This window comes from Amphiprion ocellaris, chromosome 17 (genome assembly GCF_022539595.1).
Source record: "Amphiprion ocellaris isolate individual 3 ecotype Okinawa chromosome 17, ASM2253959v1, whole genome shotgun sequence".
Classification (NCBI taxonomy): domain Eukaryota; kingdom Metazoa; phylum Chordata; class Actinopteri; family Pomacentridae; genus Amphiprion; species Amphiprion ocellaris.
Genome location: NC_072782.1, coordinates 10,225,752 through 10,253,267, shown reverse-complemented (window position 1 = coordinate 10,253,267; position 27,516 = coordinate 10,225,752). Strand labels below are relative to the sequence as shown.

The 27,516-nt window shown below is 39.1% G+C and overlaps 1 protein-coding gene across 2 annotated transcripts in view; it reads left to right on the top strand.

Moving 5' to 3' along the window:
- LOC111578237 (astrotactin-2) overlaps nucleotides 1–27,516 on the top strand; it is a 398,862-nt gene that overhangs the window by 155,124 nt on the left and 216,222 nt on the right. For both annotated transcript variants that reach the window (XM_055019355.1, XM_055019354.1), the window contains exon 2: nucleotides 24,216–24,403. In XM_055019355.1, coding sequence (XP_054875330.1) covers nucleotides 24,216–24,403 — 188 coding nt within the window. The remainder of the gene's footprint in view (nucleotides 1–24,215; nucleotides 24,404–27,516) is intronic.

Here is a 27,516-nt window from a genome sequence, read left to right as displayed (position 1 = left end):
GGGGAGACGGACTATTTCAATCTTACAAAGTTAAGCAGTGCTCATTTAGACTCATTTTTTTTTAATAGTCACCTTGTTTTGTGTGACATAAGATAAAGGCTGTCTATGCCAGTGTGCTTAAAGCTGTGTTTTGTGTGAACCTTCAAAACAAAGACAACAAATTGTGCAGTATTTGCTATTTCAACCTCAAAATTAATTTTTCTTCTAGCCTGAAATTGTGCACATAATGATGATTTTGTGACTCAAAGTTGCACGAAATGAGTACAGAGTTTTAATGTTGGCACTCAAGCCACCGGTGTGTTTATATGTATGAGAGGACAGAAAAAGACTTGCATGCAAAATGCATAATACACGTCACATTTTCACTTCACTGGTACATCTGGGACCTTGCCAGAAAAAAAATTGACCGGGAAACCCCTTTCCATCACTGCGACTCATTATTGTTCGGTGAGCGCACGCGGACGCATGGAAAATACACTCATGTGGGTTAGCAGAGTGCTTCATTCAGCCGTCCGTCACGTTCGTCTACATCTCCACATCTGAAACCGCTTTGGTTCAGATACGAATCAATGTACCAGTCGAGTGAATCCAGGTGAGATAGAAATCCACTTACAGACCTCTGATTACAGACAGTGGTGGAGAAACCACATGGACGCGGGTTTACCTTAGCTTCAAAAACACAGGCCTTTGACACAATGGGGGGGACAAACCGTGGAAGGGAAAGTAGAGAAGATTACATCTCGGAGTCTGCTCTGTGGGAGGTGCTGGCGATGCACAGGAAAGAAGACAAGGGGTCGAATCCAGAGAACTAACTCAGACTGACAGAGGCCAGTATGTGGTCGAGGTGGGATGAGTGGTGCTACTGATGTGCTGTTAGTACAGCGTTATATGACTGATGCATGGGGTGCATCAAGGAAGGTGTAACAGAACTGATTTTCTAGTATAAAAAAGATCCCTCAATTATATACTTTTCACTGACGGACTTAATTGAACATCTTTAAATGGATACTGTTGCATAAAACATTTCACCCAAGATAACTAGTCATATCATGTGATGTAATGCAAAGAGAAAGTCAGCGGGGGAGCGCACCAGGGTAACCGTTTTGATGTGCTCGCTACATGAATAAGACGGTGTTAAGTCAGGGAACATGAAAGGTTATTACTGTCGTCTTGAACATCTCTTGGCTATTTTTGTATTTACTTAGGCATACAGACACACTGGTGTCTGGTATCCTGCTGTGTGCAGCATACCGTAATTGTAAAACATATTTTTGTGATTATGTCTCTACAAGAAAAAGTAATTGGACGCAATATATTGTAATGTAAACAGTACAAAAACCTTCATCCATGAGCTGTGCGGTAAAAGAAAAGAAAATCAATGTGATATCGAGGATGTGAGTACTCGTGGGTTTGTGACAAATGCAGTACATCATTCTTAATGCCATTGTTTTCTCAGCCTAGGACTAAGCCAACCTGGTCTGCAGCATATACCTTTCCTTTCTAAAGGGACTGCATACAATATCTGTGCCAGACCACTTAGCTACCTTGGCTGGTGGGGCCTGCTGTCTGCTATAATCATAGGCAGACCACTCCAGGAGACTGTTGCCCATAGAAAATAATTGATATCATGCTGCAATACGAGGCCAAAGTGGGATGATACAGACATTGGAGGCCAGACAAAGAATTGACACCTTTATGAGATTTCCTATTGTGGCTGAGTGACTCAGTGTTGTCGGACAGTTATTGCCAGTCACTCCTTTTTCCTTTTCTGACAGTATCACTTTTGAAAACACACACAGTGGCATTTGTTTTTTCTTTATTTTCCATTATATGTTGCAAACATAAAAAAACAACAAACTTGCAATGCCAAATGTGGAATACAGTACTGTTGTTATTGAAATTGTTAAGTGGTTCGGCCTTTCTCCTTTTTTTTTTTTTTCTTTTTTTTTTTAAATTTAAAAATTTTTTTTTTTGGTATTATTATTTTGAAATGAGCAAGGGACAAGTGCAAAGAGGGAGGAAGTGTGAGAGGTGTGTCCCTCAGAAATAGTAAATTGAATATGTCACTGGCATCGTCCTCCATTTGATGTATATGCTCTTCATATTGTATATAATTGCACTGCATCTCTACAGCAAATGCACATTTTGCTTCGTATGCACAATTGTAGAGAGCACATTTACATGCACATGCATTTCTGAGAACCCATGGAGACTAGAGCTTTCATATCCATTTTAGAACCTCGTTCCTTACCAGTCCTTGTTGAACTGCCTTCGCACAACTCCACTCTGACGCCATTGTCTGCCCTCAGTATTTCAGGTGAAAGTGTCTTTGTAAGTCAGTACATTTAACATGAAATGTCTGTCCAATGAAGTCTGCAGACAGGCTGTCTGTCTGCATCAGCGAGGGTTTTTAAGTGCTTAATTATCATAAAGACATGCACTTTTCTCCTTTCTGGAAAATGGAGCAAGCTGTCAGAATTTTCCATCTCATGTGCCTATCCATGTGAAAATCCTGTGCATAGTTTGAAACATAACCTGTCTGAAATTGTTAAAATAAAAAAAGAACAGTGTGTATCTAGGCGACATTATAAGCAGGCAATATTATAAAGACTCAGTGCAGTATACTGTATATAAAAAGACAGGATTAGTAAGGCTATCTTTTTTTTTTGAGTAATTGGTGCTGCTCCAGACATGGCAGGTACTGATTAGTTGATCAAACCTGGTATGGAAAAATATTTCAACAACAATTTGGTGGACTGTCATTAAATTTGTAATGGAAATTGTAATAAATTGGTGATTTTTTTTCCTTCATCGCCAACAGTTCAACTTTTACACCGAAGGATCATCTAAGGAGTCATTTATTGGATGTTATCATCACCTTAATAGCTTTCAATTATACATTTATCAAATCTCATTGACTCTGCCATTGTTTTTGATTAATTCTGTAGTCTGACTGAATGAATCCCCTTAAGCAGCAGTTGTACTTTGATATAAATGTAAAAAATAGCATGCTGCAACTTAGCATTTAGCCAAATCATAGTGTTGTTGAAGACACTTCAGTGTAAACAAAGACTTTCTAGTGTGACCACTGCTCATATAATGAACTTTGTTTGGTTTGGGCATCCATCCATCCATCCATCCATCCATCCATCCATCCATCCATCCATCCATCCATCCATCCATCCATCCATCCATCCATCCATCCATCCATCCATTCATATTCCCTTCTGAAATTGCATGTTTGCCATGTTAGGAAAGTAGTCAATTTCTTTTACTACATTTTGAAACAAGTAACTATTTTGTTCTCTAAAATGCATTGGGCCTCACAGTGCAGCTTTGAAATAAGTCAGTAATGTAACCTCACAGTTTACTTGCATCTTTTACTATCAAAGTAAATCAGTTGGTGTTCTGATCAGCACTAGTTTATGGCTCCACCGTTATTAGTCTTTCTCACTGCAGTGCAGACTACAGTCTTATAAACTGCCACATAACAATACAAATGAAAGGGAGAAAAGTAGCTGACATCAAACGACCATAAGATTATGAAGCATTACTTCCCTTTGGCTTCAAAGGGGAGCTAGATGAATAGATATAGATTCATCTTTTCTAACAGTACCAATTATTATTTATCAGCGGTAATGAAGGGGACCAGTTGACTTGGCAAAAGAATAATCAAAGATTCATTGCCTGCAAAGAATATGCGACAGATATTCTCCTTGTCTCCCTCCCAAAGAATAGATGTCAGCGTGGACGTTTATAGTAGGACAGCCTGTCAGGTAGACCATCTTCCGCTGTACTTGTTGCATGAACTTTTCATGATGTTTCCGTCTCTTTCTATCAACCATGCCTCTGAAGTCTCCGTGGTCCTCTGCAGCTTTTCCTAATCTTCTTTCACTTTTCATTTTCATTGTCAGTGTTGTCAGTATCCAGAGTTGGAAGCTTATACAGTACTGAGTGATATTGGAACTGGGTTCATATGCTGACGATAAGCCTCTTACACTAATAAAGTATACCATGCCAAGTTGACTCAGATTCTTTACGTATTTATTTATCTAGAACGGAGGGGAAAACAAAAGAGAGGAATTAGAAGGGATTAAGGTCTTTAGTTTTTTATTCATTTCACAAGGAGGTGGACACCGTGTTGAGGACATTAGGGATGGTTGGAAACCATTTATTTTTGGATTATTTGTTCTGGAGTTATAGAGTTATAGGATATTAGCAGTATCCCGTTTGTAGGCAGTTTCAGTATTTAAGTCTTAATTAGCACAGTTAAGTGATGCTTTAAGGGTTTTTGATTTTGCATTCTACACTCCATTGCAAATTAGAATGGTTTGATATTCGAAGCAACTAAGGAAATAGAAAGGCTAGCGTCTGTCTGTTTGTCTGTCCCACCTTATGAATAAAATATATCTTGAATGTCTGTAGTGAATGTTTTTGAATCCGGCATACACTTTCACTTGCACTTGAGGATAAACAGATTGTTTTTTAATCATTAAAGATCAAAGGTCGAGTCACTGTTTCTTCACAAATCTTCCATTCTTGTGAACATATGTCAGGAATGCCTTGAGGAAATGTCTTCATATTTCGCACAAATGCTCTATTTGAAAGCTGAACTGAAAGGTCAAAGCTCAAGATCACTGCAACCTCACAAAATATGTGATATATAACATAGTCTCAGACAAATATCTAATAAGATCTATTGATGAAACGATGTCATAGTATAGCCGAATGGTCAAAGGTGAAATCAGGACAGCCGTGGATGCAAACTGCAACTTGACTGGTTGGCAAAGGCATAGAAACATGATGCAGTAATTCTAGCTGCTTGTTGTAACTCCATCACCTCCAGCGCTACTATGGATCTGCCATAGTCTGGTGTCCTTTCTTTGATTTTTGACTGTCAAGGTTGCTTTTTTGTCACTCATTTTTGGACCTTTTGATAGAGAGAGATTTTCAATCCTCTTCTTTGTTGGTCAAACTCTTATTTCTCTTTACTTTGGAGTGGTGGAGGAAGTATTCAGATCCTTTGCTCAAGTAAAACTACCAGTGCAGCAACTTAAGGAGAGTACATACATGTTAGCAGCATGATTTAATTAATAGTATGTTATATATGGCATCATTAGATTTTTGCAGGTGGAGCTAGTTTGAACTACTTTACATTCAGTTTGTATTTGGGACAGCAGATAAATCTGAAGGGATGTGAGGTGATTAATAGAAGCAAAGTCTGTTTTAATTTTTTTTTTTTTTTTTTTTACTTTTTTCCCTACACTTTACTTGTTGATTTAACACATGAAACCATATGAAACATTTTGGAGGAGCTGTACCTCTTAAAGATATGAATTGTGACCCTGACAACACATTGATTTTTGTAAGGAATCAGAAGGATAAAATGTGAGAAACCACTGGTTTGATCTTAAATAATGTTTAACTAGTGATACATTCTGTCAAATAAATATTGGAAAGTACAATTTTTCACTTTGAAATGCAGTGTAATTAAAATCTAATGTGGAATTAAATGGATTAACTGAGGTAAAGTAAAAATACCTCAAAATAATACTTCAGTAAATGGATTTAGATACTTTCCACCCGTGCTACTTTGTGAAATCAGCGTTGTCATGGTATCTGGGTTGGTGACAACTGCTTCCAATGTTTTTACTTTCCTGTTACACTGGGACACAGTGTCTGGATCTACTAAAGCCTTCGAGAATTTTGGAGTCTGTAATATTTTGCAAATGTTTAAAAACATCGAGCTGCTTTTTCAATCTCAAATTCAATTTACTGAGTGATGAATATACCGAAAGATTGTGCTGAAATAGAAGGAGTGATTTTTTTTTTCCTCTATCCAAACACCTTGGTAAACTCTTTAACCTTGTGACAAGCAGTGAAGAAGCGTCTTTGTCTTCGTTGCCATGCACTGTTCAATGAAAATGTGACCATGGAGTGCTGTTCATGGAATGTTATACATTAACTTAATCATTCCTTTGAATTCTTTGTCAGAGTTATAAGACACATCTTGTGCAATCAGTGCAGTGCAATGCAGAGTTTTGACTCCACACTGTCTTTGCCAGCTGTCTTTATAATGCCCTCACAACTGCTGCTTTTTCATCATTACTGCAGCTCCGCTACTTATTATGCTCAGTTGAGCCTACATTTTCAACTACCTACTCATAAGTAGGCACATCATTTTTATAAAGCCCTTGTTTGATATAAATAAAGGCACTTAGCTATACAGTCATCCATTTAGATTGAGACATGATTTGTAGCTTTTAGTCTGGAGGTAAAGTGCTCTTGAGGTGTGTCGGAAATGTCCTTATTTCTCAAGGAAACCATGTTAGAATATGTAAATTCGTTTTGCCTCATTAGGTGACTTTTTTTGTGTGGGATTAACAACCACTTCTATCGCCAACACTGTGACTAGACTGTATTTTGATGTTGGATGAATCGGAAACAGCCCTTCTTACGTTTAGTAACTGTTTATTTCATGTTTAGTGCCAACATTTCTATAAATTTGTTCCTCAAGGACAACTTTGGTGTCCTTAAGTTAGAGTTGATATTAGGAAAATAAAAACTGCTTGGGTAGTTTTATATCTGGGCTGTGGTCAGGAGCACTTCTTTTTGTGAAAACAGAAATGTAGTGCAGATCGCAGTTAAGTGCACCCTGTGCAGGGCAGTAATGTGATTAATATACTCTGCAGGTGGGAGTGTTAGAGGTTGTGATGATCACAATCACTATTTTCATACCCTTTTAGGGCTCTCCCCGTCATGACGGATAAGGTTGTCTGGGATGTACGGTTTCAAAATGCATCAGAAATGTCCTGGTTAAAGCAGATGATGCCTGTTTTGGTAGATTTCACTTTTAAACTCACTTTCGAGATATTGAAGATGCGACCAGTATCATGTCTCCCTTTTATTCGTGATCACAGTGATCCATAAACATCCACAGGTAACACCAACAAAGTTAGAGCTGTACACATTTTACTTCTATCCCTGAACTTAAGCATGTAGTTCAACATAATCTTCACATTGCAATGTAAATCTGAACCTGTATATGAATTTTTATTGTTTAAAAGGTCATAACACCCTTGCTTTTAGGATTACCTCAATAAAATTTAACTCGAATGATCTGTCAGACAATGTTTGTGATCTAAGTGACACTTTTACCTGTGCAGTAATTAAAATGCAGAGCTCCAGGTGTTACTTTAGCCACACTTATTAAAAAGAAGATGGTGTGTGAAGCCATTGTCCTTGGTGTCCGAGGTGGAGACATCTGGGAAGGACCAGCAGGAGTTATTAGTGGAGAGACATATGTTGATTGATTTCCGAATTTTAATGGAACCATGTGAGCTCCTCTCTTCATGCAGCTAGCTAGTGGCCAACACACCTTTTGGTTTGTTGTAGATGCAGTAGAGAATTCAATCAAAATTATTGGCTTTCTTCTTTTTTTTTGTGAATTTGCACATAAGCACAGACACTACTGTGGTTAAGTTACAACAGTCTGGTGCTTCATGCCTAGAAACACAGGTGTACCTTCATCACATAAAGTGGAACACATATAAAAGAAAAACATGTTCGTTCTTGGCACCAAGACTGCAGTGTACTGCTGGACTGAAATCACCACACCCTCAGCTGTCCCTCTCATCTTGTCACCCAGATACCATGCAGTCAAGAAAGTGACCTCAGCGCACTCCTGGAGGTGTATTGCATAACAATAGAATCTTAAAAACAATCCACATTAGCTGTAGCATGAAATGGGGCGTGGACTCACTGACAAGTCTTAAAAGTTACCTCGACCTCCACATACTTGGTTTTTTATTTCACTACTGTGATTCTGCATTGAATGGATCTAACTATTTAACCTAAATCCTGCATGCCAGTATCACAGAATCTTTACATTACCGCTGGGCAAGCCTACTTGACTGGTAATGTCAAGTAGTCAATGTAATGATTAAATAATTATTATTTTTTGAAACGGTACAGGACCTTTTCCTTAAAGCCTCACACAAACCCAATGGACATGACCCAGTGTGTGTTGGTCTAGTCCCAGTTTTTCTTTATTTTTTTTTACCTTTGTAGCAGGCTGTCTAATGATGGTGATAGATCACAAAGGACAGAATACTAGCATCCTTAGTCTGCAAACTCACTTCCTGATCACATAGTAATCCTTGTAGATTGCAGACAGTAGCTGAGTTCAGTTGAGTGAAGTTCTGACCAGTCTTTGAATGTTAGTTAATTGAATGGCAACTGTGGTACCGCAAACATTACTACAGTTAATATTTGTTAATGAAATAAGGAAAATATCCAGCAAATTAAAATATGGGGCTCCTTTTTAGACATTTCACATTAGTATCCTTCTGTCTTATGAGTAACAAAGTATTTGACTTATGATGATGTACATCCACGGTCACCCCCTAATTCTGTCATAGGTCAGGAAGCCAGTTAAAGTGAACATGTTGGACACAGCTGGGGCATGACGCCTCTCAGTGCACCACTGATTTATCTCCAGTGACAGGGGACCCAAGTCAGCATGCCAATGGCATAACCATCATTAATCAGGCAAGACACAGCCATGCCCACAGGAAATTAATTAACTCTTAAAAATCAGCATAGGCTCATTATTTATAGTGGCATATTTATAGCAGATTTTGTGCATATTCCCCCATACCATAAACCTGCATTTACAGAGGAAGAGGGATTTCTAAGAGGGGAAAGAAAGAGAAGAACAGTTGAGAAAGAGGAAGAGAAAAAAAAAACAATGGTGTTTACTAAGAGAGTAAATGCACCCGTTTCAATTAGTGTAGCAATTTTCAGTTTTAAATCGCTGTCACTGCTCCAGATGAACAGTTTTAGCAGCCTCCCAATAATCTGTCTATGACTTGGATGAGAGAAAACCACAGGACCTTATGAAATGGCACTGGTTCTTTCAAAAGACAAAGGAGTAGCTCTACCTGCTGGCCTTCAGCCATTGCTCATTAGCAAATAAAATGCTTTAAATTTCATTTGATTGGCAGAGGCAATAGCTTCCTGCCCAGATATTTCAGTATTGGAAGGACCTGTTCAAGCACTTGGAGAGGGTTTAGTATAATCTTCTAGGCTGGCTTGCAAATATCAGTGGCAGTGTTGGACATAATGTGTGCCCAGCTCAATCCAGTGGTTGTTGTTTCTCTGGAGCCATGCATACTCCCTATTTGCCAAGGACTGAATCCTGTCACATTTTTTGTCTTATTTGCTTTGTTCATCATGTTAATTGCATCATTGTCATGATAAATTGAAGCCAGGTTTTTCATAAAACTGCATTATCAAGTACATTTGCTTAATTTGCAGAATGACTAAGTCTGCACATGTGGGAAGATTTGTGTGATGACAGGCAGGGTCATAAGAAGGTTTGATCAATACAGTAGGATGTTTGAATTTTGTACTTTATTTTAGACTTACTGCAGTAGTATCAACCACAAACACGCAGCTCAGTTGACAAAGAAAAAGCAGAAATGACTGGAGGGATGGGAAAGGGCAGTCGGGGTAGCAGGTTGTCAGTCGAAACTACATCTCTTTAGAAAAGGAAACCCACACTGAGCTACACACAGACAACAAACATACCTCCCAGGAGGGCAGTGGGAGATAAGATGGATGAGCACACTGGTTGCAAAGATGCAACATGTCCAAGGATAACATGGTAATGGACACATAAATGCTTTACAATCCAGGAGAATGCAAAACGGTAGTCAACACTGCACTTTAGGTGTTGTAACAAGAGAGACAGTTGAGGAACCAGAGCCTGAACCTTTAAGTATTTCAAAAAAGTCGCCCAAAAAGGAATGAATCAAATGACGGCAAGATTACTGATGGCAGCAGAGGTTGTGCCCTGGGACTAGCAGCCAAGGGACGCACAGATGGGAGGCTGCCAGCGAGGACTACTCATCATGAAAGTTGCGACAGAGATTTATGAAACAAGCCGGTGAAAAATGGCACAACGATGGCAGAGCTGCAAATAATTCTCAGGCTTTTAGTCCTGTGCAAGACAGAATAGTAATCTCTCCGGCTTAAGTAAACACCTCCTTAAGTTGCAGAGTGGTGCTCAAAAGAGAAAAGCACACATGATAAAGTGCTGTGAGAACAGGGTGAAGGTTAAAGTGTGGCAAATCAAGGATATATAGCTCAGCATTAATTTCAACAAGTATTCAAATCAGGATAGCAGTCTTTGTCATTAGCTATGTTTACTCCAAACTTTCTTCCTCTAACTGTAAGACCCCAATCTGAACAAAAATCTAAAATTTCACAAACGTATATGAAGTTTTAAATGATTAATTTCTACTGTAAAACTCATTCAGATTACCCTGATTAATTAGGATTTTTGGAATGAATCAAGTCTTTTTGAGCAAGTCTAACCCACTTTTCATTTTCTCAATGTTTTTGTTTCATAGGAACCTTGAATTGGTTATGTTTACTAGTCTTACAAATAAACACAAAATGTGCTCTCTGTTCAGTGATTACGCTCTAATTAATGTTGCTTCAGCACAAAAATCACAGCGATAGACCAACAGTAATAAAGCCGTCTGTACAGGGTCATCTTTTTCAAAAGTTTACCCATGACGGACTGCTGATTTTGTTGTGTTGTGCATATTAGATCCGTAATGATGTCTCCCTCTCCAGCATACTAATTTTGCCTAGCCAGTCTTGACATGGGAGCCACTGAATGATGCACTTTGTTTTTTACTGTAGTGGCCGTGCTTATAAAGGCTACAGAGCAAGAGAGCAGTGCAAAATAACCCACTTCATAGCTGAGACTGATTAACACTTTCATGCAATATGTCACCGCAGCGAGGTGAAAGATTGTTCCTGCAGGCAGCTCCTGAGATGTCATAGCAAGCTAAATCAATTCCTGTTAAGAAGAAAATAGTTACAGACTTTTATTTTTTTGTACTTTTCCAAAGTAGTCCATCAAAGTAGTCTTATGACAAAATCAATTATGGAAAAAAAAACCAAAAAACTGCCTGAGGGACACAGCAGCAATCCAGAGATCATGCCAAGATCTAAATGCCTTGCTGAGACTTGGAAACATGTATATATACGTATATATGTGCTTTGCTGATTGTCCAAGACCTGGCTCTGACAGCATGCAAACATTTCCAGCAAATTATTGGAGCAGGATTTGCTTCCGAAACTACAATCTATTCCAATGTAAGGTTAGTGAGTTTAGGATGGAGTCCAGTAAGAGTATAGAAGATACACCTGACCAAGCACTAGCTGACTATAGACATCCCATCTGGTCATCCCTGACAGTCAGAATCCATTATTTACCAAATCCATGACCAAATTGTTATAGATTTTCTCCTCCTACACAGCTGTATTCTGGGATACGGTTGTCTCCCATTGGAATTCCCATTATAAATCCACCTTTGACCAGTCCATTTTTAACTGGGCACACCATGGTCCACTGCTATAAAGTCACTGCTGGTTAAAGGATATCACTGCTGGTCATGTGACCACCATCCAAGCAGGACCGTGTCGGAAACCATCCAGTAACTGTGATCAGTGACACCAAGATGGTGTAACATTTGAAGCAGATTGCTGGATTTATTCAAATCTTAAGCAAAAAATAAATTTGATTACTCCCATGTAGACAAAGTCGGCCACAGCTTGTCTTTGGGAACTCATTCTAGCATCAAAGGCATTGCTTTTGAAAGACTCAAGTCCATTTGCCCTGTGCAATATGGCTGAAACACAGTGACACTTTTGAAGTCGGCCTGTGCTGCTATTTTTTTAATCTGTTTCAAAGTAATGTAGTCGATGTGAGCAAATATCTCCCAGTTCCTTTTCATAATGTACACTATTACCTTCTTCATATTCATTTAATTACTGAGCTAATTACATTTAAGGTCTCTTTTACCACCAATCCAAGATTTATACTCGGAAAAATTCTTTTGCACTCCATTGCTTTCTAGGCTTGCAACATGTGTCAAAACAGACTGACATTAGCAAGAGTTTATGCAAATAAGTTAAATGGTGGCTGACCTCATTTACTCCTCAGTAAATACCACATTAAATTGATACACTGACATGGTACACCAAGCTATGCAAACATTCCCTACAGTCAACATGAGGAAATATTTTACAGAAAGAAAAACACATTGGTTTCATCTATCACATCACATACCATGAGGGTATAAGCTTTCTTGATGGTAGCAATATATACTGTACGTGTTTTCAGATGTTATTTTTTTAGATTTATCTTTCCTTGGCGCAGAGTTGACACGAGCGCTGTAAGTGCACTTCTTATTTGACCGAGGTCTCAATCGAAGAGGCCAAAACAAAGGATTAGTAAATCTTGATGTGTGTATTATTACACCTGAACCTCCCACACTGGCAGACAACTCCCATCAGTGGACAAGCCTTGCATTATAGAACGCTGAATGAGAGAGATGTGAAATCAGAACAGGTCTTGTTAATGGGATTGTAGCGTTTTAGAAGAAGCCTATGCACTCAGCAGATAAGGGGACTGTTTATCCCGTTAATGTGTCACTTTAAATACATTAGGAGTAGGAGGACTCCTGCTTTGTTTTGGCACTCTGCCTCGCTAATCCTGAAGAGCACAAGGGACAAAGTGTTTATAGATCCACACATTACACTTTAAGTAGTTTTTACTGAGTTAATGATGCTAATTTTCTGCAAAAACTAAAATTAGATTTTGACTTAATTGAACAATAAAAGTGTCAGTTTTTAAAATGTGACTATTGATTAAAGTTATTTAAAACTGAGATGACCTTGAGTAACAATGGAAGCGTGAACACACACACACAGCAAGGCACACACATACAGTACATATGCACAAGCGCTCATGCATTTTGCAGACGCACACACACAGGGGCACGTGAACAATTACACACACACACACACACACACACACACACACGGCAGAATGTATTCAATGCTAATGAGAAATAATCCAGGTCCCACTGTGCCACTGTGGGGCGAATGGCAAGCAGCTATTTGTTTATTCTATTTACACTGTCACAACAGGTTCCCAGAGGTCTGGTAGTCCAACTATAAAACAAATCCTGTTTTATAATTCATTCCTTATTTGTCTTTGTTGTTGGACAATGAAAAGAAATATCTGTGAATAGCCATGTTGTGATTTTTTTTTTTTTTTTAAAGCATGTAAATATATTTAGTTTTTTGTTTGAAAAGCAAGATGCATTATAATGCTGTGACTTTCATTTAGCTTCTGGGATGCTTATTTGGAGGAAAAAAAATAAAATAAAAAAAAATGATGAAAGATTTGCTTTCCTTTAGGCACTCAAAACAACTTCCTAATACTGTTACTGCCACCCCTGGTTATGTGTTCCCAAGTCATAAGTCACCTTCTCCTTCATGCTGGGAGGCGCACTGGCGGTGTCTCTGAAATTATGATTGGTTTTCTGTGGGGGGTGGTCAGTGCACAGTCCAACAGCTGCTGCTGTGATAGAGCACAGTGGGAGCTAGCATGGGTTTGGACATCAGCTATAAGGCCACAGTGGCACCGGCAGGGCCTCTCGTTAGCAGGAGATTCTGCAGAGGACCCCACTAAGAACTCTCTGGGAAAAAGTTGTCGCTGTCTCAAGTCCTGTAATATTCCTCCTGCTTCACTGATATTAAATGGGATTGCTGTTTTTGTTTTTCACATGCAATATGCTGAGCACCAGCCATACAAATTTAGAAAGCACCAGGCACAAACTGACTATCAGGGCATTTGGAAATTTTCCCAGTGAGCCAGTACTGTTTTTTCCCCTAGCCCTGCATACTGTAGCCTGTATATAGATATCCAATCTCAGCTGCATTTGAAACAGATAAAATGTGTAACACCATGTAGCAGTTGCCATCACAGCTGAAAGTATCTAACACTTAGACAGTTAGCATAGCCCTCATTAAATGCACCTACTCATTGCAGAAACTTAAATTAAAAGAGTAAACCTGCAGCGATGCAGAGGAGGAGAAAGAAGAGAGGAGAAGAGTTTTTGCTGGCTGATGCCGCAAAGTGTGTTAAGATATGACAGATTTATTTAAGCAGGGAGCAGGTGATGATGAGGACAGTGGTGAAGAGATGGAAACATCAGAGAGGAGTGAGCAGGGAGCAGGTGCTTTTTTATTAATACATGCCATGTGCTGGGAACTAGCTACATGGGCCAACTGAAGAACATAATGTCTGTATTAACCCTGGGCTTTCATTGCTGAAGTCCTGCTGCAGGTTTGACCATTTTCAAGACTGAGAGCACAGACTTTAGGGAAATTTGGAGGAAACTTTTCCAAAAGTGTTTTAAAAAATGCCAGACTCTTCAACTTTAAGACATGTAGCCTAAGTTTGATATCTTTCTTCCCGACTACTGCATTTATCTTACAAGAAATATAGCCAACCCAGCAATAATGGCACTTTATTAAATACTTTAGAACCTAAACAAACACTTGACCATGGCTCTGAGCAAGAGAGGATGGAGGTGTTGGGACCAGGAACCAGCACAGATCCAATTAGAGTTGCACTATTGACTATTACTTCCTGCACACATGAAAAATCGAGAGAAAAACTTTGGGAAGTTAGTTTCATCATTTTACGTTTTTAAATTAAGTATTTATTGATTGTCAACTGTGTATTCTATTCCAGAGCTGTAGTTCAACTGTGGCAAACGTTAGATTTATCACCGTACAGGGAGCTGTGACTAATTCAGATGGATTGAGAGAACTGGTTCATTAAGGCAGATTTAGTTGTCACAGAAAATGAGAATAATTTTATTTTTTAAATAAATTTGTTTCCAAAAATGTAGTGCTTTTGTGAGACTACGTATACATTTCATCTTGAGAAATGCCAGGTGTTGTAAAGTGTCAAGTGCATAAAGTGGCCTCTGCAGTGGAGAGCATGTGGGGAAGTGAGGTGAAAAACAGGTCATCCAGGGAAACAGGTGTTGAGTCAACAGAATTGGATCCCACAGTGCTGATTGAGAGAGGAAGTACAGCGACAGCAGTCTACCGCATTGAACAGAGCAAACTATTCACAGCTTTTTGCTTTCTCATTTGTTTGTTCATTTCACAAACTGAATTATCCTCAGAAATTTCAGTGCTATCGACAGAATATTATTAGAAGTCTTGTAAAAAAATCACCTTCAGTGTTGCCACTTCCTTTGTTGCTTTTTGGGGGAAAAAAATGGCATGAGGCTTCGTATAATAGTGTTATATGCGGTCCAGTAGTGCATTTTTTATGTCAGCAGTCATGGTCATTGTTTATTTCAACTGAAAAATGCTAGATGTGTGTTTAATGAGTTAAGTTGACCAGGTAAGGAGAAATGAATTTGAAGAGTTCTGCCTAAAGTGCCTGAAATTGTGGGTGTCGCACCTCTTTCAGATAACCTTAATTATGGCTTATTGACTGTAAGAAAACAACATGGAACAACTTCTGCAATACTGGAGCTAAAGCAATCATTTCAGTTGAATTAAATCTTATTTATGTAGCACCAGTTCACAGCATAAGTTCTCTAAAGGCACTTTACCTAGTAAAAAAGGGTGAAGACCTTTAAAAATTCTATTTTAGAGAGAAACTCAGCAAATCCAAAGATTCTTAGGCAACAATGGAAAGAAAAATCTTCCATTTACCAGGAAGAGGCCTTCGGCGGAACCAGGCCCAGGGAGAGCGGCCATCTGGCTTGGTCGCGGTGTGAGTAAAAGGGAAAGAGGAAGGGATGGCAAATAGAAATAGGACAGAAAACACTTAGGAGAACAATAAACGCTGAGGAAATTGGTGAGGCCAGTGATTGAAGTGTAGAGGGGACAAATGACAAACTAAGGGAGAGAGAAGACACAATGCCATGGAATAGTGATATATAAAGGTATGAGGAGCGGAAGAAAGGTGCTCAGTGCATCATGGGAAGTCCCCAGGCAGCCTAGACCTATAGCAGCATAACTAAAGGATGGTTCAGGGGTCAACTGAGCCAGCCCGGACTGTCAAAAAAAGGAAAGTTATAAGCCTAATCTTAAAAGTAGAGAGTGAGTCTGCCTCCTGAATCCAAACTGCGAGCTGATTCCACAGCAGAGAAGCCTGATAACTGACAGCTCTGTCTCCAGTTCTACTTTCAGAAACTCAAGGAACCACAATTAATTCTGCAGTCTGAGAGTGATGTGCTCTATTGGGGCAATATGGTACAATAAGGTACTTTGTATGTTTTACAGGGAGCCAATAAAGAGAAGCTAACATGGGAGAAATATGATCCTTTTACTGGTTCCTGATTCCATCATTTTGGATCGACACACTACCTTATTATGTGACACCCCTGTGTAAACAACGCTCTGACATTTCCTCAAAAGAAAAAAAATAAAAGCCCTGATCCATTGTTAATTATGTTCATCTTTTTTAGTCTTTGTGTGAATGTCAGCATTTTCATTAGTGTTTGTAATGAGACATTAGGGTGGCATTTCGCTGCACGGGTGTTAAATTGAAACGGACACCCCGCATGCCTTTTGGAACTCATTCTGTATGTTCCTAAATACTCCATAGCTCCCTTCAGGCCATGAGAAAAGGTAATGGTACAATTAGCATTTTGGGAGGATGTGACATCAAAAACATTTATTAGCTAATCACAGAAGCATTATTTTCAACCTGTTTGTTTTGCGGCTGATGAACATTTCTGGTCGACAGTTGACAGCGGTGTGAAGTTGCAGTGAAAACATGCAAAATTTGCCATTGTCACAGCTGTCAGATATGTTTTGAGGCAGAATTTGAATGTCTAGGAGGTATGCTAATATTCTTGATACTTTTGATGAGTGTCAGACTGACAAATCCTTTCTGTCTCTCCCTCTCTGACTGCTTGTCTCTGGCTTACACATACTTTCGCCTCTCCTTTTCTGTCCTTGCTTTCATTTTGGGCTGAGATATTTGAAACCAATGAATCCATCCGCATTCGCTCATATGAATTATTGAATTTTCATCTGCCTATTGTGTTGTCATCCATACTATGCACAACCCAAGCGAAGAGATGTGGGGTGCAGTCAGCAGAAGACTGACGCGCTACACCACGTATGTAATGACAGGCAGCAAAGTGCCTTTAGGGTGCCAGCTTTCATCATAGTAAATGTTGATGACACGGACTTGTTGCGGCGCTGACAAACTGTCAAGGAGCCGAGCTGTCACGCTGACACAATCACTGACTCTGCACTGCTATGATCACTTTTATACTGATTAATGCTAACCATTTGGGAACGTGTGTTTTTGTGTAGGCAGGCAGAAAATTATGTCTGCATGTAGATAATACAGTATATTTTGCTATAATTAGTAGTTATGATAGGGACGATTGTTTTCCAAACTCTGATCATAACTGTATGGTGTACATTGTGTTTTTGTAATCTGAATTTATATGTCCTATACTGTTGGCAAATTACTGACAGTCTCACATATCCCCAGAGTGTGACTTTCAGTTTTTCATCTCTTTTTTTTTTCATTTACCAATGACTGTATAACCCTTGGTTTCAGCCCTGTTACAAATGACCTGTTTCAGTGTCTAAAGTCTCTGAAAACAGCTGAGTTACTGCTGTCCTCACCGCTTTAGGAAGAAAACTCTCTCTGCATCTGAACAGGTTGACCTAGGGAGTTGACAGAGATGCAGCTGTGTGAGACCTGGACTTTCTGTGGCCTGTAACTTTCTCTGTGAGCATTCATTTTACATGGAGACGTTGCAGAATTCGTAACACAGCCATTGTTTTTAACTCATGTATGGCGAGTTTGTCAGACAGCATTGTGGTTATAAAATCAGTATTTTAGTGTAGGTGTAGGCGTTCTAACACCCATTTAGTCATGCTGTTATTCCATTGTCTGACAAAAAAAAAAAAACTGAGAAAATCTAAAAATGAGAATTACAGTATTAGTGAGCCCTGAGAGCAGGAGAGAAGCAGAGTTTAGGTTTTAGTAAAGCACAACAAATATGATGAAAAAACAATAGCCCAGCAAGTCCTTGTTTGTTCTTTTTGAATAAGCCTTAAAGTTTCCACAATCCCTGAATGTCCCTCAGCTTCATAACTTCCACACAGCACTGACCTGTAGCCACATTAGCCACCCACCATGATGAGATTTTTCTATTTTTTTGGGCACACTCCCATCAGTAGAAAAATCATTCCACTGCTTCTTCAGTTCCTCAGATGCTGGGAGTACACGGAGACTGTTGTGTTCACTCTTGCAGCCAACAGTACTTGCTCTAGAAAATCAATAAACGTGGTGGACTGTGAGGCAGCTGCTTATTAGGAATGGCTCACTTGGAGGCACCAGGCAGTGAGGATGCATTGTTATACAAGGTCTGAGCTAGCTGACTATTGGTTCATGGTGGTGTGTAGCACTAAGGTCAAATTCGCACTTTCTTGTAAAACTGGTGGGCCATCTAATTGTAAAGGGATTTTCGAAATGACAGAAGTAAAAGTCTTCATATCTTAACAGCAACATCCACAGAACACAATAAATATGGATTTTCACCATTTGGAATCTTTAAAGGACAGCCCTCTACCTTAGAACAGAATTTAAGACTCTCTAGTCAGTATCTCCAAATACACACTACGATATCCGACCATGGAAATAACAGTGTTGAAGATTGAACTGAAGATGTATTCAGGTAACACGTTTTGGAGATGGTCCATTGACAATGAATTAGATTTTGACTCTGCGGGCTCGTAGAATTTCACAGATACTCTTTTCAAATGAGTTCCAGCTGTGAATCAGAAAATATGCCTGAACCATCGCAGTGTTAAAGGAAATTTTCCGTTGTTCGTGATCAGTGGAGCAGCTCAGATTTGTCTTTGAATAACATCTTTAGAAGTCCTTCCTCTGTTGTTCAGCATAAAGAGCTGCTAATCCTCGCTATTTCAAACACTGTAATGTTGAAACAGCAAATATGTACTCAGTTTCCGGGTGGAATTTACTTTTAATGAGCAAAGAAGCTTTGTGCAATAAATTAGGCATCAGAAAAGGTAAACAGATTCCACCTAGTTTAGTAATTTTCACCACACAAACATTGTTTTTATATATATTATTGAATAGGTTCATTACTGTCCTACATGGTCAATGAGAGAAGCTCACCCTCTCCCACTGTCTTGGCTCTGCTCATTTTTAAATGGTTGATGTGACCATTTTTCTCCGGTTTTATTTTGAACATCAATGAAGCTTTTACAACCGCACTCAAAAATTTTAACAAGTCATGCAGTGAAGGCTTCCATGATGAGGAAATAGTCTGTGTGCAGCATTAGAGAGCCACTTTCACTTGCAAACGTTGCCAAGTGTACTATCAGTTTGATAGATGTTGCAGACTGTTTTGGAAAATTCTGATTTAAAAAAAAAAAAAAAAAAGATTATTAATATTCGTCAGAAAACAGTGCAGCACTTCTCTAATGTCTGCTCTAAAACTGACTGTATTTTACTAAATTCTGAATAGACTTATACAGATGCTTGAGTAAAAGGTTGACCCATCTGTTTTGGTAGTAGTCATGCTTTTCTCTATTTCTTGGCAAGCAGCGTGAATTCAGGAAGCAAATATTTAGGGTTAGAGTCGTCTCGCAGTGTGGTGGCTCCCAGCCCTTTGTGTTCTTATGCAGTGGTGGTGGAAAATATCATCTCACCAAATATCCAACTCGGAGAGAAGTGAAATCACTCTTGCTCAAGGCAAAATTTGGAGAAAATGAAAACGACAGTAAACCTAAAATTGAACTCAGCTCTTGGAGCCCAACCTTGCAAATGATGAAGAAAAGATGAATGATCCTTGAGGAGAAGCAGATAAAATCCGGAAGAGAGAAAAACACAGCAAGGAACAGAGCGAGCACTTAAATGATCACCGCGTTTTGAATAAGAGTTCTGCTGACATTGAGTGTTGAATAAACTACATATTTAGTACCTGCAAAGCGGATTTTGAAAATAATAAAGCTTCATCAAGGATTTTGACCAAACTTTCAGTGGCGCGGTCTCAAGGCAAAAATGAACTAAACCAATGTTTTCAGGGCCAGTTTTGCATTCGACTTATCTACTAACTTCAAAAATCTGTCACAAAGCATCGATGGTCTGCTTCATTAGCTGTTATTCAAGAGGTCAAATGCAGCTTTTTCAGTTGTCGCTGCACACAGAAAATGTTTTGTACACAGAGCAATGCACTACTGTATATCGCATTGGGAAACTATCCTCACTCTGAGTCTTGCAGAGCAACCCAAACCAATATGACAACAGAGAATAATGAGGAGAAATAACTGAATTGTGCACAGTAACATTTGACTTGATAAATATGCACTGGTGTTGCAACAAGACTCAAAGATCAGGGCACTTTTGTCTGCTAAACAGCAGCCTGTTTTAGTACAAGACAGGCAAAGTCACACTTTTCCCAACATCCCATTTTCCGTAAATGTATCACGCTGAAGCTCTGACGATGGGAGGACAACTGCAACATGTGTCATAGTCAGTAAATGATCATTACTGTGAGCTATAGCACCATGCCACAACTGTATAACTTCAGCAACAAATTGCACACATTTTCTGTTTTCTAATGGATTCTCTCTAACTCAAATCAATAACTGTTTGCAATGCAGGAAATGAATTTCAAACCTATATACTGGTTAAGTGCTTTTAGCGTATGCTTTGAAAAATGGTCATTGATAATGTAAAGAATACGCTGTTTGTAGTTAATGTCATTAACAGTACAAATCCATGGATGTAGTCCTTGATAGATTCAGATAAGTGGACCATTCAAAGCCAGTCTTGCACTTGCTTGAAGAGAAAAAAAAAAACAAAACACTTCAAATGAGTGAGGATCCAAGCCTAAAGATGTGTCACAATGTCTCTGTGATCCACAGACACATTTCTCCTTGTCTATGAAATGTTCATTATGGCATTTCTTTGGGTTGTCCTTGGACTCGGTATAGGAGTAATGCTGACACCCTTGCTGAGAGCATACTGCCTTCAGTCACACCTATACAGTCTACACATTTGCACACAGTCATGCACATATGCACGTTATTAATGTACCTCCTAATGAATTACAAGTAGACCTTGAGGCCATACACCTATAGCCCACTAACGTCTGGCTCGGTGCCCAGTGACAAGCCTCATAGCACAAAAGACAAGGACACACACACACGGCATTCTTTTGTCTTAAAATAGCATGCTTACCGAGCTTCCTCATCTACATAACAATCACACCAAGCTACATAACAACCTTAGAAACTCTATTACTGTCCATCTATCCTCCATATGAGTGCTTCTATTACTGCAAGATTTCTTTTTGTTTCTACACAGGGAAATCACTTTTAACTTTGATAAAAATAAGTGTCATTGTTGTGCATGAGTCTAGTTATTTGAAGCAATCTGAGGAACCCTGACAAGAGCTGGATAAGATCTATTAATGGTTACAGATGGCAGGAGGCACGTCACTGTTGGCCCAGAAGACAAAGCTTTATCTCTTCAAAGGTCAAGCAGCATGTCTCCAGCCCAAAGATTTAACATAAAGAGTTAAACAGCCTGCAGTTATGACATTCAAGAATTTCACACCCTACAAACTTTTATCATAAGCTGTAGTCAGCAAAAATACAGAACATTTCACAGGTCTATTACTGTACAAGAGGGAGGTTGTTTCCAGTGTACTGTCCTCTAACAGACTATAAGGAGATTTAAAATATTATGTGTACTGATTTAATGCTGAAATAATTAACAAGGTGATATCAACAACAACAATAATAATGATAACTTGATTAACCTAGCATCTTTTAAAAACATAGTTTACAAAGTGCTTTACAGACAGGACTATAAAGAAAAGAAGGATACTCAAGAAGAACCTTGAACAGGAGAAGACTGGTCAGTCCAGACCAGATAAAATAATAAAATGCCACATCCAAGTAAGGGAAAATAAACAAGTGGAATAAAAGAAAATAGAGGGTAAAAGCAAAAACAGAAAGTTAAAAATGAAATAAAGGGTAAATGAGAACAAAATGAACTTAAAGCTTAATCAAGTAGACAATAAAAATAATATTATTAAAAAATAAAAATAGAATTAGATGACATCACAAACGCAAGCCTATAGAAATGGAATTAATTGGGTTTTATTGATACACATGGGTTATTCAAGAAAGCAAACATGTTCTAGTTCCTGTTTCACAAATGTAAGGATTTTTACATCAATTTATAACTGATGTAGAAGAGAGGCAATCCAATGATGATTTACTTGAGGTTGTTTTTTTTTTTCTATTTTCTTGCATTTTATTGATTAAATGATTTAATAAAACAAACAAAAACAAACCAAAGATACATCTTTTAGCAAATAGCACAAAGGAGAGGATAAGGAAAATATCATTCATTGCAGCTCTGCACTGCCTTTATTGAAGCAATCCTGCGAGTTGACATGACACTATGAGCTTCATCATTATGAATTCTGTCATTTTCTGAGAGGATGTCTGTTCCGCCAACTCCCTCCTTTCACCTAAAGGCCTGTGGCACTGTTGAGCACAGCTCATGTAACCCTCCCCTGCCGCCCATGTCCTCTGACCCAGAGTCAGCAGGTTAATAACCAGCTGCACCGAAAGCCATTTGTCATTTGCTACCTGCCACTGATAGGAGATGTCAGCAGATGTCTGTGCCCTTGTCATCCAGCCACATGACAAATACTGTATCAAGCTTTGCAATCTGAGGCTCCCTGAGGCTTCTCAGTACTCCTCTACTGAACAACCACTCCCACTTGATAGCATTAGATTCTTGCGCCATGATCCATATCGAGATAAACTGGTGATCCCCCCCCACCCCACACACTCTTTTTCATCTCCTTTTTTCCACTGCCCCATGAATTGCATTTGACTGTTTCTTTTCTCCTTTCCCTTTGTTCAGTTTGCACATTTCCCCCTCTCCTTTGCTTTTAAATGTTCCCAGTTTTCCTTTGATGTTAGATACTTAATACCAGCCTCTGGCATAGAGCTGATGGTTCTATGTTGCTGTGATGTGGGATGCAATCATATGATTTATGCAGATAAGAAAAAGACATTGAATGGTGAGGCAGCATTTCTACAACTGCTCTTGACATATACATTTAATCGAGCTGAACGGACCAATTGACTTCCCAGTTGTAGAGGATTTTTTTTGTGTCTGCCTTCTTAGCCTGACAAAAAAAAACCAAAAAGATGAGTGTAAACAAATGAATATTAATGGGGATAAGCCTTTTCCATCTGTGGCTATTTTGTCTGTAATTGAAGTGCTGTAATGATTGCAATGGCTGAAACATTTGTGATGCTCGCTGCTTATTCTTTTTAAATCTCTAACTAATTCTATGGGTAAACAAATTGTCACTAGAACGACTTTAAATGTGGCTGAGCAATGCGAGGCCTCGACAGTAGCACAACCGTAACAAAATTATGACAACCCAAGAAGATCGTCCGGCTATTCAAGAGTTCAAGGTTTCTCGTTGCAGCAGACTGTTGATGTGCGCAGAGAGGGAGCACTGCATTAGAATACTAATGTCTAACCTGATATAATGCATACCAATCATATCTGAACTTCATTTGGTACCACTTTCTTTGAAGGGGTGTGCATAAGCACATGAAAGAGCCTTTATGAGTGTTGCTGATTGTTGTCATTAAGTGTCAATCGGTCGATTAATGTATTTTTATTGCAGCGTTTGAGACAGCTTGGCATTAACTAGGGGTTAGGTGAGGAGACAAAAAGAATGGTTAGGGTTATATAAGCAGGATTTAATGACTAGTCCAATTTTTACCACAATGAGATCAAGGGAAATACACGACACAAGTATAATGACCTCATGATACCCAATGTCAAAACCAACCACATATGGCAGCTTAATGTCAACCTATCAAGCTAAATGCTGTGGTGATTAGATTTACTTTGCCATGCTTTTGTCATGCTCATGACAGGTTATGTTGTCTTGGTTAATGTCAAGTTGTCAGAACAAAGGTCTCTCAAACAATGTCACCTTTGCATTTAAGTGACATAATTGATGGAATGACAACAGTCATAAATATGTATAAAGACTCTTTCATGTTGATGACAGGTGTCACAACAGTCTCATATAAAGTGAGACTCTTTTTATTTTAACTTCTTAACAGACTGTTTAGTTGTTTTTTATCTCAAAAGTTCACAGAATAAAGTTCGGAAGATGTGTACTTTAATACACCATTTAAACAACAGCTTCTTACTTATTAAGTGAACTGACTTCCTGTTTTTTTTCTCTCTGTATTTGTTTCTACAGAGATGTCAGGGACGGGAGAAGATATTTCACAGGTGCACTGGAAGCAGCAGTGGTTGGAAAATGGGACTCTGTACTTCCACGTGTCCATGACCGAGTCTGAGCTTCTAGCACAGACGACACAACCCACGGCTAGAGAGCCTGCTCATGTCCTGCATGAACACATGCATCTGCTGCACATCTCAGTTATGGTAAGTTCTGAACACGGCATAGCTGCTGTAACGTGACAAATGCTTACATGCAGTTGCAGTTGACGGTTGCTGGTGTTTGTGTCCTCTTCTTTCAGGAGTGTCACAACTGCAACATGCGTCATAGTCAGTATCATACTCACGAGTGTCCCATTGGGAGGTTGTCTTATGACTTTTTGTATCAACTTAAATCTCACCAGAAAATGGCAAATGTCTTCCACAAACCTTGACGACATAGGCAATACACACCATTTACTGCTATGAGTCAAAAGAGGACACTGCTTCTAGTCACACTATGGCTCTTCATAGCATTTTATTCTCACATCATTCTGTTCCCTGTAGAGTTACAGAAGTAGGAAGAAAAATGCTTGCAAGCTTATACACGTATAGAACAATACTTTCATTTGAAAGCGGAATTTGTAATGTTGATTCCCGTCGCAATAATAATCTGCAACTTGTTCATCTTCTGTGGTATAGACTCTGACTGAACAGGTCGATTAAAAGTTAATGGTGCAGCAGAGTTCATAGGCCATGATGGCTTTCCATTTTGAACTCTCTGACATGCTGTTGTCCACAGGTCAACGCTGTTGGCTTGTTAGCGGTCAATGGTGCAAAGGTGCGAGTCAAACTTCAGAAAAGTTAAACTCGGTAGAAATACTGAGTTTGCCGATACTTACTCCCTTAATCATGGATCCACTGTTCATAGCAAATTCATTGAAATAAAACAACTTTATCGCATGCACATATAGAATCTATACATTTATAAAGGATAACCTTGCAACTGTCTGTAAGAGTTGTAGTGTGTTGGTGCTCTGACACTGCAGATAGTAAAATATCTTCGTGTTGCACAGTGATTGTGGCAATGCTGTGTTTTTCTTGCTGTTCGTCCTCCAAGCTAGTATTAAGGCTTTTTCACAGGAAGCATTGAAGCTAGTGGAGCTGGTGCAATAAGTGGAGAAACGTCTGGCGTGGACATGGAGGTTAAATCTTCCAACGTCAGAGCAGGGCTGTGACACGCCACTTGGTTTATTACTTCTTGGTGATGGGATGCTGACAGGGTATGGGGGAGCGTCGGTGTTTTGAAGTATGCAATTACTAACCGCTAGCAGGTGGAGAAGGAAGCTGGTTAGGCACTGATCCGTGGAAGACGTGAGCTTCCTTTGTCAGGCTTTAGCCTATAGATGTTTGCTGGTAAAGGCATATAGAGGCCCGTATTCTTGTGTATGTCAGCAGTTGCCATTCTGCAGCTCTATGACTGTGTTTAAAGATTAGTGATTGTTCCACATTCAGTTTGCTGTGGCGTTGCTGATTTTTCTTCTACTAACACCACAGTCCACCTGGTAAGTCATCTCCTGCATGCTTTTGTTCTGCAGCATTCTGCTCTGCAGCACCAGAATACTCTCTCCCATCACCATTTTATTGTAAAGGCCAACCTCTTCACCACCTCCTGTGCTTTCATTGACCATCCTCTTTCTCTCTCCACTAGCCTTAAAAAAATATTTGTTAACATCACCTCACCTTTATGCATGTCAATAATTTCTAAGTGCACTATCTCTTCTGAGTAAATGCTCCTGGCTGTGTTACCTTTTTTTTAATCTATTATTTTTTAAATTTTACAGTTCTGTCCTCTTCTCCCAGAGTTGCTGTCCTCATCACTTTCTCCATAAATTCCCAAGTTTTCAGGCTTGGAGTCTCATGTTTCACACCTATTCTGTTGCTGACTTTTTTCTCCGCCTCACCTCTCCTTGCACAGCCCCTCCACATTGTCTATTTATGTCTCTCTCCTCTCCTCTACACACCATCTCCACGCTCTATCCACTTCTGTGTTCTTTCAAATCCTCTCACTTCTTCTGGTGCACAGCTCCACCTCCTTTTCCCTCTCTCTCTCTCTCTCAAAACACTTTCATTGACACTTGAGTTGAAGGGGTGTGCGCAAAGCTGACATCACACTGTCATGGCTATGCCACAGAAACTGACACAAACATGAATTAAACATTATGAATGCGCACGACTGTTAAGTGATTCATTTTTTGTTGTTTTTTTTGTCACTTTCGGTACAAAACTGACACTGCAACCAGAGATCTCTGCCTCGATGACATGACAAACTATTAACTTATAAAGTTGCAGCTTTGACTACTTATCTCCAAGTTCACCATCTAACTGTGTTATTACTGTGCGCATTTTATTCGTTTTATGACACTGTCAGAAAATCTGTGGACGTTTGAGCCTATTATTGCATGGTTAGCAACTCTGGCTTGAAAAAAAACAATAGTAAAGGCAGTATGATAAGCATTTCACCCGTTATGCAGCCACCTTCAGAATTAGCTCTGCATCTCACAGCTCTTATATAAATGTAGTGATGGTTATGAGGACAAACAAAGAGGTGTTTGAGCTAAGAAATATGTTTTTTTTTAATGTCACTGCATTATTTGCTATTAATGCTTTGACAATCAATTATTTCCTGGCAATGAGATTTTTTTTCAGATAGGCTTCTTTCACAGTAGACATTTTGCCTAGTTTTTTTTTTTTTTCCAAGCAGAAAAACCACAAATGTTACTAATAAGATCAACAATGACTCTGTTCTGTTGGAGTGTAAACCCTGGCAGTGTGACAATGTACAAGCACACAAAATACCAGAATCCTGAACCAAAGCAGCTAAATGGAACTCAAGTACAATTAATTTCATGATTTGCACCTGTGCTTTTCTTACCGTGACATGTCAAATTTGTTTTGCTACGAATGCCTATTATCAATTCTGCAGTGTGTTTAACAGCAAACAAAAGTCTTTGTTTTTCTAAAAATAGGCATGTAATTTGTGACTATGACCTTCATTTTGATTTACAAATAATTTGTGTTTATTTCGATCCGATCCCAACATTCCCAACTTCACTGCTTGGAGCAGTTTTGATACCATCGTCTGCTCCTCCATATAGTAGATTGCTTTCTTTGTACTTCTCTTTTATTATCAAGGGCCGATTATAACTGCAGTTAGTCTGTAATGGAGTGTTATGTTTACAAAATTATAGAGGAAAGTTCTAAGAAACTATCCTCAGTAACAAAAGAACAAGGAGTGCTGCAGCCGAGAGTTCGACCCCCACAGGGCTCTTATCACAACA